This window comes from Plodia interpunctella, chromosome 18, assembly GCF_027563975.2.
Source record: "Plodia interpunctella isolate USDA-ARS_2022_Savannah chromosome 18, ilPloInte3.2, whole genome shotgun sequence".
NCBI lineage: Eukaryota > Metazoa > Arthropoda > Insecta > Lepidoptera > Pyralidae > Plodia > Plodia interpunctella.
In genome coordinates, this window is record NC_071311.1 from 1357257 (window position 1) to 1370334 (window position 13078).

A 13078-nucleotide genomic window follows, 5' to 3' on the forward strand; every position below is an offset into this window, starting at 1 on the left:
AATTTTGAAAATAGGATTTGATCGGATATGGCAACACTTATTCCGCGCAAAGCGCAAAATGTCAATAATGTTGTTTTGTTAAAATTACTTTGCTAATTGCATATTTTGTACGAGTCCACCGTAATAACGTTACAGAGAGCAATAAGAGTCATAATATAGGCATCTTATAGTATTATTCTATTCATGGGATCTTGATTTGTATTCAACAAGTTGGACGCGGCTAAACATCATGCAGAGGAAGTCCGGCTTCCCTGTGGCAAATTGCAGCATCAAAATGGTTTGTAAATAAATAATATTATATGTAAAAATTGACAAATAATCAGTTATTTTTGAAAACCATGCAGGGACCCCTGCCTTATAATTCAATTAGGAAAAATATCTCAACCGGAAGATGCGCCAAGTCTCCATCATGTTCTACATCATATATAATAATAAATTACTTATCTTTGCAACTTACCTTTACTAAATAATTGATGTCCGTGGCGTATCTTTATTTTTAATTCCTAACCTTGTTCAGAATGAACTGAATGTGGATGTGATGTCATAACCTTTTCTATCTATAACTGGCTAAAACTATTTTGGGTTATATTGCTTATTCAGATTTATTACTGGTTCCTATAATATTTGAATACATAGACTTATTTAACTATATAGTTGTTTAAATGTTCTCATTTACAGCCTGACTCAATAGTCACCCCTGTGGAGAGCCCCCCACCTCTCGAAGAAGAAACTGAGCAACGGAGACAACAGCTCATCAACTTTGGACATTCCCAATGGGGCTTCAACAACTGGAACTGGGCTGTCACCAAGCAGGAATTGGGTTTGTAACCAGCCAGACATATGTGAATATATTTTAACATAATAGCATACATAATTGTTGCTATTGAAGTATGTGAATATGTTTAAGTCTGCTACAATGAAAGGTACATGGAGTGCCGTCATACACTACTGACATCACTTTAAAGGGTTGGGTTTGGATGGAGTTTATTTGATATCCGTAATTTACTAATCATATAAATGTTTAATCTACTTAATACTATATTTATTTATTTTGGTACATAGTTTGGTATAGTAGGATATAACCTGGATTAACACATAAGGAACAAATTTGTTATTAATCTCAAGTTCCAAACATCAAGATTTACCAAATTTAATTAACACTTCCAGAAATACAACCACAAAAACATTCAGACAAATATTCTTAAATGTAAATTCCGATTTATCGATCATGTAATAATGTTGTGTTTTCACAAACCAAATGACAATTTCCAGATTTTGTTGACGCCGCTGGGAACGGGAAGTACACCGCTGGTGTGGTGGCTTTTGTCTCCGTGACAGTGAAAAGCTTTGATATCCAGAGGGAGAATATTGGCTATGCCACATCACTTTCCAACAACAAAGGAATGGCTATCTATAAGTCCAGAAAGGTATGTCTACTTAACATTACTGCTATTTGTATAATCTTTTCAGTCACTGGCCAGTTATCCATAGACTGTAATTTATATGGACTAGTAGAAAAATAGATTTTCATTTGTAACCTTTGGTTTCTCTAATGTGTATATATTTTTTTCACTTTAATATGGTCAGACAGTGACATAATTTTTATGTTATTCAATTAATAAGATGATTATATTTTGTTTATTTCAGTGTGCCGTTACAAACGCTCTACGCGAAACGCTTCTAAGTTTCGGAGGCAGCGTCGCTACAGAACTGATGGAGTTGTTAGACACGCAAAAGGTGGACGCGCCCAGCGTCCCCAACCCGATCCCCAACACAACGGAACCTGAAAACAACCAAAACTTGCCAAACAAGCCTGTGCCAGTCGAGCCGAAGAATTCTGTGGTAAAGAATATAAGGAAAGAGGAGAATACGACTCCAGCGAATTGCGTCCGACCGCCGGCGATCAAGAACGCGGCGGCGGTGAGCGGGCCTCCGCCCGTGGCCAAGGCGCACCCCATACCGGCGCCCGCGCCCGCCGGCAGGGTCCCCGCCCCGCGCGCGGCCGCGCCGCCGCCGCCCCGCCCCAACTCCAACGTAAGTTTCGTCCTGCAGCCGGTGATGGGCGCGCTGCCGCCCGGCCCGCTGTACCCGCCCCGGCTGGCGCCCCCGCACGTGGCTCCGCCCCACGTCTTCCCCAACTACTACGAATACTCCGCGGGCCCGTGGCACTTCACGTACGAAAGCTTCGACCGTCATCATGGTAACGTCAACTTAAATTTCAACATTCCTCCGAAAAATTTAGTCGTGAACAGTCGTTCGGGTTCGGTGGAGTGTAAGAACGCTTGCGGCGTGCGCCCGGGCCCTGAAGGCGAACCGATACAATACGCCCCTCCTCCCCAAAATCAAGGCTGTTGGATCAAACCGACCATTTTCTACGATGGCTTCTGGACGGAGCAGAAAGTGAAGAAATGGGTGGCCGAACAAGTTGAGAAACAGTTCCCAGAGGACAATTCTAACAAGGCATCGTCTCCTAGCAACGGCGGGCAGCCAGAGCCCCCAACCTCTAAATCTTAATGCTCAAGTAGATTTTTAGAATTCGCGTAAACTTAAAAAAAAAAACATAAGTTCTGATAAAGAAAAAGTTTGCGATTTAAACACGCGTGATATTTTAGTTTAATCGCAGGAAATTTCTAGAAATATGGTTTTGACGTGTCAGAACTTATGATGTAACAAGAGGAATAATCTCTTTTTTTGCATAGAAAGAGGTGCATGTCTCAAGTTTTGAAAACTTGCCATATTTTTACATTTCACAAAATGCTGACATGCACTGAGCCGTACCGGATTATCCAGAAAATATATCTGGACATGTCACTAAAGGGCGCCAGGGATATCGAAAGGTCGAACAATACAAACATAATACCATAAGTCGTCGACCATAAGTCTAAATTCAGCTATACCCTCAGTTATTAATAAAAAAATTGCTCCAATGTCCAGGTTACTCAGTGGCCCTAGCCAAGGCCTTCTGCGTGTAATCCGGCTCTGCACTTAGGAAAACCGTATCACATAGGAGTTTTTACCACTTTTATGTCTAGTTTTAGGGCCTTATATTTCCATTTGCTAGATAGTGACGACAGTATTTACATACTATATGTGGTGCATGGACAGACAAGAAAAGGTCGGTTGAAATATTTATGAAAATGTTTCTATGAGATTTTTTTTTCACATCGTGTCAGCAATTTTCAAAGATTAAAGTGTTTAAATTTTTGGGTATTGTACTATTTCAGTTAACCTTAGGCCGCGCGTGAACTGAGTAGTTAAATCAACTTCCTTTTCTGTCGGTCCATGGTGTAGGGGTGTTGGAGGCGTTTGAAATCTCAAATCACACTATTTTTTATCGAATTTTTCCGATTTATTGCTATTACAAGTAAGTGTTGGCTAGGATTGTTCGTAGGTGGTGTGAAGTGTGTTGGGGTTCGTCTAATCTAAAATTGACTACAACTGTACCAATCATAGGAAGTTCCATCAACATGCACATTAAACTACCCAAATTAATTGCAAACTCGCCATTATTACTGCGCCATAGAGGTTCATGCAGGGCATCTTGATGTGCTGTTGACTGTACCTTGTGACTTGTGAGGCTGACATGACATGACATTTTTGTAAAAAAAACTTATTTATCGATCACTACGAAACGAATTTTGATGAGGAAATATACCCAATCAAATGTGTTTAGTTCACTCGTGTGTTTGCGATGCGAATACTGTCACAAGATGGCGGTTGTTGTAAATGTCAGGTGCCTATAGGCGACTTGAATGAAATCTAACATAAGTGTTAGCAATGACACACATGAGAAAAAGCCGATCAAGTGGTTTAACTTTAGATTAGATTATACCTCTGTAGTATGTGTGTTGATGCTGTTACGATGGCTTGGACCCCCGATTTTGTAATGTGAAGTCCTTGCACACGAATTGAAAGTTTAAACAGGGTGGCATACAGATTAAAAAAAAAAGTTAAATAAAAACCTACATTTTCGACTTTCCATGCTAATTCCGATCATCTGATTAGTTTAAACTTGTATAATTAAGCAGATACAAAATTAAAAAAAGTTCAAAAATTAAAAACTTTAAAGTTTGTTTAGTGACTCGCTATGTCGTCATTCAGACCTGACGAGAAAAGGCTAGTGTTTGCCAACCTTACAATAGCCGCCGAATATTCATAAGTAATTAAATCAATATTTGTGCATGATGGATCCAAACAACAATGGGGGTCCAATTTGAAGTTAATGGTTGGAATTGTTAGCGAGATTTTGTGAGGCAGTTTTGTCACGGATGGATTTAAAATGCATTTTTTTTAAAATTTTTTAGACAAAGCACTTCAATATATGTGCTAATATAACCTCGGATTGTTTTCAAATATGCCATTTCGAATTTTTCACGAATAGCTTAAATGTACTCTCGTAAAATAAGTAGAAAATATATACAACACATCTGTATGAAATAAGTGTTATGATTTTATATGGTGCATAGCTGCCTGTAGTAGAGTGAGTTTTTTCCATTTTATATAAATTTTTCTACATTCAAAGCGCATTTGTTTTTTTTATAAGGTAAAAATAGGAATTGGTGATGGTGACGTCACAATGTTTACACGGAATTGCGTTGTACTGTACATAGGTATTTATGTAGGATTTAGATATTGTGTGGACAACAATACCTATGTTTTTATTATAATAAAAAAAATTAAATTTAAATGTTTACTTATTACGACAAGATATTTTCAAAAATTTTGTTATTTTTTTAAATTATATTTTCAACCCCATTTCATTGTTCATTTTCGGCTTCATTTTTTTATCATGAGTCTAAAAGGCAATTTGAACTTGGGACCTTTTGATTACTAAATCTTCATGGATAGATGGATGTTATTATTTGAAAGTTAAAGAGAAAAAATACGTTTGTTTATGGTCCCGTGCGTTTTCGGAATGAACGAAAGTACAAACAGGCATGATTCCCGTAATTCCCACGCAGGAGGGGTCGGAGCTGAGCGAGGAGGAAGCGAGGGCGGAGCGTAAGCGCAGGCAGAGACAGGCGCAGGAGGAGTTCCGACTCAAACAGTTGGCGAAAAAAGCCGATAATGGTTCGATTCTCCTTCCATAATTATTATATTATCTAACTATAGTTGGTGTTTTTGGACGTTATCTATAGGAAAACAAAGACAATCGAGGCATATGTCATGTGCGCGCGTTACCGGCGGAGCGTTAATTTTTTTTTAAACTAGATTTTATTGAATTTTTTTTTTCAGTGGTGTTTAAAAACAATATAGATTAACACGTTGAACTGATACTCTCGACCAATCTATTAAATAGTTTTACAACATTACTGTTGTACAGAGATGTGTTTAAAGATATTTATTTTTCATAAAGAATTACAAAATTCACTTGGTATGAGAACTACAACTAAGTGTCCTATATGTACACTTTTATACAAGACGCGCATGCGGCAAATCCTTAGTTCATAATTACATGCGAGATAAAAAAAAAAGTAACAAAGAAATCATAAAGAATCCATAACACACAAATCACAGTCACTTAACATCGCACCACACTTACACACATGTAACTTGCACACATGTAACTTGTACAATCATGTTATTATACGGTATAAATAGGTAGGTAGGATTTTTAAATAATCTAAAATGTTTACTTTGATTTCATTTGTTTCTTTTTTCTGAAATGAAAATTCCATTAGATGTAAGCACGACGTTTGAATCTTATCATTGTCTTTTCTTTTTATTAAAATTTATTTTTTTATTTCCGTTTTATTAGTACTCAATTCCCTTACTGGATGATTTTATGAAACGCGATTTATCGTAATTTCCACACAGATATTTAAAAAAAAACATCGATGTTTGTTATTCGTGTAAAACATTAATTAATGGAACTGAAAACTAGTCTGATTGGTAGTTACAGAAGATATACACGAAACAAACAAATGTTTCTATACTTAGTATTCTTTGATGTAGAGGAGTTGATGTAAAGGCCTTTAACACTAGGCCTTACACCCTGCTTTTGTCTGCAGATGACAAAGAGCTAAACAAAGCGGGCAGCAGCATAAACAAGTTGCTGATGGATATTTCCACCCAGGGCATAGTCATAGAGGAGAGTGGGGTAGAAGATGGCAAGAGGAAGTCGCCCGCCGACGGCGGCGCGCCCAAGCGGAGAACTAGCGTACTAAACCGGCTGGATATTGTCGCCGATTGAATCTGGTATTTAACATTCAATGTTCATTCATATTTGCGTCGGCATCTGTCTGAATTCGGCGATAGTATGTAGCCGGCGTTCTATAAGTTTCTTTATACTTTTGAAATATTGAAAAATATTTTCGATATATTTGGTAACATTATTTTTAAGAGCACGTTGTCGATTCTATTTAATCGAAGTATATACTAGTTTGCATGCACAATAAAAGGTGTTTACAAATTTATCTATTTTTTATAATAATATAAGGATATCAATAAAGTTTTATGTTTTACAATTCTTTTTCTGTAATTAAAATAATAGTGCCATCTTGTGAGGAGAAGGCAAAACTAAAATTACCCCCATCTTGCGTCGAATAGATGAATTAATTGAACAAAAAGTTAATGTGTTCCGAAACTAGATGGCAGCATGTGTACAAAAAGTTTATTTTTCCAATAGTTTTTCTGGTTGTGGATTACCGCGGTAATAAACGTAAAACATACCACTTTAAGTAGCTTATTTTCTAGTCCAATTTAGTAATATGGTCAACATTTTGACTTGCAATTTCGTCCTACCATTATATACCTAATACCTACTAGTACTACCTAATACCTTCCAGTAGTCCTACCAATCTTTTATGTATCTGGCTGGTAAGTAAATTTTATCTCGATAGGCTGACAGCATTTTATATAATTGCATTCTTTTTTTTTTTTTTATTCATAATAAACAAAGGCGATTGCGTAGTCAGATTTCCACTAAATTTAGATATTGTTGTCGATTATGTTAATACATGCAAAATCATACTCTACGTCATGATATATAAATTTAGTTCTACGTCACATTTAATTTGCAAACGCGTCTATACACAACTCGACATTCATACTATGATAATGTAAACATAAAGTTTGTGATTATGTTATTGTGCATGTTTGATATGCCGGCTTTGATATCGCGAAACAGTTCGCGTTACGGCTTACCTACATTGATGGGTTTTTATTGCGGTAAATAAAACTCTCATACAAACGACGGAGTTTGGTAAGATCATAAGTTGTTAGATTCCCTAAAACACTTGTTTTTTAATGATATAGCAATGAGGACCTAATTAGATTACCTAATTAATTTTATGTTCAAAACATTTCACATTTCCTAATTAATGCATATTAAGTACCCATGTTTACCTAGGTTTTTACCTAATGATGATAACGGGACAGCCAACCAACTTGGTTCATATACACTCCGATCTTTTGTTTCATATGGAACACTTTTAACAAGTTTTTTACATAAATGTAATTTTTACCACAATGCTTTATCATCGTCAGCGAGATATTGTTGTGACATTTAACGCATGAAACAAAAAAACACACGTCCGTGCTGTAAACCGTCCCTCCCTGGGAGCCGATCCTGGGCTTCGCGGCGTCAAAGCCCCGAATGCAACCGCGAACACGCGAAGATGATTGAGTGAGTGAATAAGTCTAACACAGGGTTTATGGGTATAGATATACCCTGCAGACCATCTGATAAATTATACCTATAGCTATCAATAGAATCTACAGTTATCTTTGGTCACAATCAATGTAGGTAGAGGTACGTTCCCATAGTATATTTACTTAAATACATACTATGTTGTCAATATCGTAAGATAAGGATCAATATTAATCTCATGCTGTTTTCGATAATACGAAGTATTTTATGATATCTTTCCAGAATGTTTGTCAAAGGCTGACAGCGATAAAGATTCATAATAATGTTATGTTTGAATGTACAGTATTGGGAGTTTTACGTGAAAACGAACAAATGTGCTTATTACTTACCTACTTACTAAAAACGTATTTACTACTTAGTCGTTCCGAAATGCCAGTAGTTTGTAACTTTGGTAAATATCATTTAATTTAGAATATGACGTGAAAAAGTGCCTGTGAAGGCCTAATTTCTGTATAAATGATTTAATTTCGATTTTGTCTTAGGTATTATACAATTTATTATTTACTTTCACCTGATCAGATGCTTGTCTAAAATCTTGTTAAATTTCTTGTTAAAGTTAAATTTCACCTACTTTCACTCGTCCTACATAGTTTAAATTTTCCATGTCGCTTCAGTTTCCGTGACAGTGCATTATTATGGTAAGCATGACATGATGGTGCATTCAGCATCGGCTCCTAACGAGGGAACTCCTCAACGGTTTACAACACGGACATGGGTTTTTTTGTCACGCATTGAATGCAACAAGATCTCTGATCATGAAAAAAATTAATTTTTATAAAATAATTTGTGCTATGAATACCTAATTTGCAATGATTTGTGCAATTTGATGTGCTGTTGACTGTACTGTTGATACGTTTGAGTTCAAATGACACTTCTCCATTACAAACTCATTTTGTTTGGAAGTCTTACGATAGTGTAAAGAAAAATATTCAAGAAAATTTTGGCAATTACTTTCCTTCCATTGTTGTTATTCATTTTATGTAAGTATTATACAAAAAAATGCGGAAGATGTATGTAAGTATATTTTACACTGGTAAAATTTTACCTGAAACAGTGTCCTTAGTTCTTAGACCTTTTAATTCCGAATTACTAAGGGAGCGTTAAGGTTTGTCATGGTGGATAGATTATGTCAAGTTTCAACGCTAAAAATTATTGACGAATTTCGATGAAATTTTGTACACGGGTAGAATAAAACCGGAACAACATAAGATGACTTTAGGGTTAGTACAGAAAATTTGGTGTTTTTTTTTAATTAACTAAATTGTTTACAGTCAGTATTTATAAACGTATGTTGATAAAATAATAAATTTGAAATGCGTCGTGGTTCGTAATCAAGTTTGCAAGACCTTAAAAATTAACGAAATTTTGATGCATTTGTTTTCCTACTAAGTTGCTGGACTTTATCATTGGTAGAGCGTTAATCCCGTCTCGCTCGCACGCGGCGATTCTCCGCATCTTCTGTCCTTGTCACGCGGCCCGCATATATCTTGTAGCGCGGCTACCCCGCCTCTGCCTCGCCCAGTACGCGTTTCCATTGTATTTTAATTTTATTTTTGTCCTTAATTTTTTTTTTCGTGTATTTTCGTAATTTAATTTTATGAGCTTTTCCTTTAAATAGGGCAAATATTCAAACATTTTTTTTTGTGTATTTATTATTAAAATTAGCAGTAAATTACTTTACAATGTCTCCCAGCCTTCCAACTATCTTCATATAAATAATCACATTAACAACTTCGGATTATATACACTTACTTCACTTATTGATCACCTACATCAAATATTTATTTAAATCTAAGTCTACTGCCGACTTCTAATGCGGAAGTGAAGAAGCGGCGCAACAAACTTCACCGCAGCTTTTTCTCCAAAGTCGTCAATTGACGAATGTGGCTCTTATCGCATTATATCGGTATGAATATGAAACTATTTTTAGAGCTCAATTTGACTAAGAAATTATTATTTTTAATGTGTTATAGTTTCATTAACAAAATCGGTTGCGAGACTTGTGCAATCGTGTTTTAAAAAATATCCTCAATAAAATGTACACAAGTTTTAATTTTTACATTGAAATTTACATTAACATTAAATAATCCATCATATTTTTCTTTATTCTCCTAAATAAAGTCTAACATTTATATAAATTACATACGTTTTTATATAACTTTATATGAAAGTGCACTTCTTCTTTAAAAGTCAGTCAGTTACCTATCAGTATTAACTATTTGTACATAAAATACTGATTTAATTCCAAATATAGACTAAGAGCTGTTTTAATAAAGTGGGAATAAATTCGTAATATTCCCTCTAGTAGAACTATGCAGTTGTACAACTGAAAATGAAAAGTATTTTGAAATATGATTGTTGTAAATTATATTATTCTGACCATCTAATAATATCCAATTCGTAGGAATTTGGAAACAGTTCCGTCGATTCTCGGTAATCGCACGAAGTCGTAAACAGCCCGCCGAGGCCTCGCGTTATGCTTCGTGGTAACCAGCCAATCACAACGCGGTTTGAATGGTTATCGCGTGATACCTGACCAACCACAGCGAGTTCAAATAACGCGATCGCTAAAAATAGCTTATCTGAGTCATGGAATAAAAGCAGTGGTTGTTACTGAATAATGTTTAGAAACAAGTAGAACGTCGAGGGTGTCGGACGTGCACCACATTGTTACAAAGTTTTGAAGTTCGCGCAGTGAGTTTAGTGTTACAGAAGAGTTCAGTGCAAACACATGGTTCGCCATTCCGGCCACGGCATGGAGACTACTTTTTATGAAGACCAGTATCCCCTCAGCGGACCGGTGGAGAGTCTGAAGCGGTCCCTTACCCTGGATTTGGATTTTAATCGTGGTGGGAAGCGGTCAAGGATAGCCGCTCCCGTGCTTTCATCGCCCGATCTCCAGCTGCTGAAACTGGGTTCACCGGAGCTTGAGAAAATGATAATTCAAAACGGAATGATCACAACACCTACCCCAAATGCGGCGCTTTTTCCAACATTAGCACCTACGGAAGAACAAGAAATGTATGCGAGACCTTTCGTTGAGGCTTTAGATAAGCTGCATCATAATGACCCTCAGCTGGCGACGCCGCTTGGTCGGCGAGTGTACGCCGACCTGGACCGACCGCTCGAGCGATACCCCACGCCCGTAGTCAAAGACGAGCCGCAGACTGTGCCGAGCGCGGCTAGCTCGCCGCCGCTCTCGCCCATCGACATGGACACACAAGAGCGCATCAAGCTGGAACGAAAGAGGCAGAGGAATCGAGTAGCCGCCTCTAAATGCCGGCGGCGAAAGCTGGAACGCATCTCCAAGCTGGAAGAGAAGGTCAAGATCCTGAAGGGTGAAAACGCAGAACTGGCGCAGATGGTCGTGAAACTAAAAGACCACGTGCATAGATTGAAGCAGCAGGTGCTGGAGCATGCGAAAGGTGGCTGCCTCATCGAGTCGCACTACTGATCGCGCCGCCGCCGCCGCTCCACCACATTCCATGCTAGTCGCGCCCGCTAGGACGCAGCATACAAAGCGATTTGTGATCTTAATTTTACTGTGTAATATATAGTTAGTAAACACTAGTGTGTAAGGTGTTGAAGTCGCTACGTTAAGAATGCTGTGGACTTATCGTTAAGTTTGATAGAATGGTTTGCCAGTGAAACGCTGTGGCAGAACCTCCGCTCGGTCGCACTGTTCCGGGACGCTTGTTGTTTGTGAAACTACTTAGGGAGGAATGTACTTAGCGCAAGTCAACTTCGTAAGCTTTAGCTTCCATTGTAAGTTGCAAAACTATTGTTTTCCTTTTATCAGTATTGCGTTGTCTCATTTAGAATAGTGTAGAAACTAGAAAGGATAATCGTGCAACGTCATTGGTGTGCAAACTGAACGAGGTTGACGCGACGTTGCCAGTTCTACGGCGAATTTCCCGTTCTAGCTATGTTGCCGCACTTACAGTACCTATACATTGTTCATTTTGTAATTTAACTCAAGCATTGCATTTAGACTCTTTTTTACGACAATTTCATCGGGGTCATGATAACATTGAACAGAGCACAGATATCTGTCAGATTAACCAAACAAAGCAGCAGAAATGAAAGAGACAGCGCTATGTAAAACTGGCAACAACGCATCGTACGAAGTCACGAGCGGATGTTCTGCTAATTAAAATTCCGCCTGCGCCGCCCTCGCGGAATGGCGGCCATGTGTGTTCGCCTGTCGGACGTTCCCAATAGCATTTTGGTTGCACAAGGTTAACTTTTATTAATTGCGACAATGGCGGTGTTTTTGTAATGAGATGGGACGTCTTTGTTAGCTAGATTTAAGACAATGTGCTTGTGAGAGAGCTTGATCTTGATCGTGTGCGAGACGAGTGTGCTATGCTTGCGTGAAAGAGAAAGCGAGTGTATTGCGCAAAGTATTTTTTCCCGATACATTATAAAATGTTTTCTCAGAACTGACCCGGTGCTCTTTACTATAGAGGACGCGACTTTTGTATCACGAGGCCGTCCGATTAAATATTATTTGTGGACGAATGGGAGGGCATTTCGTAATGAGCGACAGTATGTGCATGGCGATGAGTGAATGAGGTACGTAAGTATTTATTAGTGAGCGTGATAATGTTTACATTTAGGATGAAATAGCAATCTCGAGTGCCTACGCTTTGTAAACTAAAGCCTGTATTTTTATTGTTTTTGTTACCATTATATGCTACAGTAAAATGTTCTGTACCATTGTCTTCTATAGGTTACTATAAGTAATGTAATACCAATTAACAAGTTGAAATTGTTATATGTGAGAGAGCCGACGGTGCGCGTCTTCTCGTCATGGCTACCCGCATGGTCGACTCTTCCCTGTTTGTATTATTTTTATACAAAATGATTCGTCAGAATGTTAACAATAATTTGTAAGTTTATAAAAGATAAAGATAAAACAGTTATACTAAAATAATATATTTCTATGAATTTAACAAAGAATATTGTTTTATACTGGATACATATTGTATGATAAAATGAATGAAGAGAAAAATAAATTATGAAGATTATTATACCCTTTACATTTTATTTTATTTCCCACACTGCAACAATCTGTTCTATCTTGTTAGCGTCGAAAACCTGTCAAGAGAAATATCATTATCGTTATGTAATACATTACCCACACATTATAAAATTTTTGAAATCTATTTGATCAGCATTGTGACGCTTGCTAATTGCAATATAATAGCAGCTAACTGGATAATTTTACTGACCTTGCTGCGGTCACTATACAGTTATGTAATGAGCAGAATCGTCAAATCACATAATGAGACAACTGATTTGCTTAATGAACGTAATCGATTAAAACTGAATGCAGTAACATTACAGTAAAAGAAAAAAAAATGTTACAATCAAATGATTCAGGATTGCTACAAAAAAAAAGAAGAGACATCGTCTAGTATCACA

The 13078-nt window shown here is 37.3% G+C and overlaps 2 protein-coding genes across 4 annotated transcripts; both read left to right on the plus strand.

Annotated features, from left to right (window-relative positions):
* The first annotated feature begins 15 nt into the window (after positions 1 to 15).
* LOC128677436 (DNA repair protein RAD52 homolog) lies at positions 16 to 6451 on the plus strand. 3 transcript variants are annotated; one of them, XM_053758287.2, is made up of 6 exons: positions 19 to 277; positions 679 to 820; positions 1273 to 1427; positions 1648 to 2034; positions 4965 to 5070; positions 6012 to 6451. In XM_053758287.2, the coding sequence occupies exons 1-6, from the start codon at positions 230 to 232 to the stop codon at positions 6191 to 6193; spliced, it is 1020 nt and encodes a 339-aa protein (XP_053614262.1). In that variant the 5' UTR covers positions 19 to 229; the 3' UTR covers positions 6194 to 6451. The 3 variants fall into 3 exon arrangements, with proteins under 3 accessions (XP_053614260.1, XP_053614262.1, XP_053614261.1); XM_053758286.2 differs by having other exon boundaries at positions 20 to 277; positions 4962 to 5070; XM_053758285.2 differs by lacking the exons at positions 4965 to 5070; positions 6012 to 6451 and having other exon boundaries at positions 16 to 277; positions 1648 to 4301.
* A 3810-nt stretch (positions 6452 to 10261) lies between these two features.
* Positions 10262 to 12693, plus strand: Jra (Jun-related antigen). The gene has a single exon (XM_053758291.2). The coding sequence runs from the start codon at positions 10383 to 10385 to the stop codon at positions 11103 to 11105; it is 723 nt and encodes a 240-aa protein (XP_053614266.1). The 5' UTR covers positions 10262 to 10382; the 3' UTR covers positions 11106 to 12693.
* The last annotated feature ends 385 nt before the right edge of the window (positions 12694 to 13078 follow it).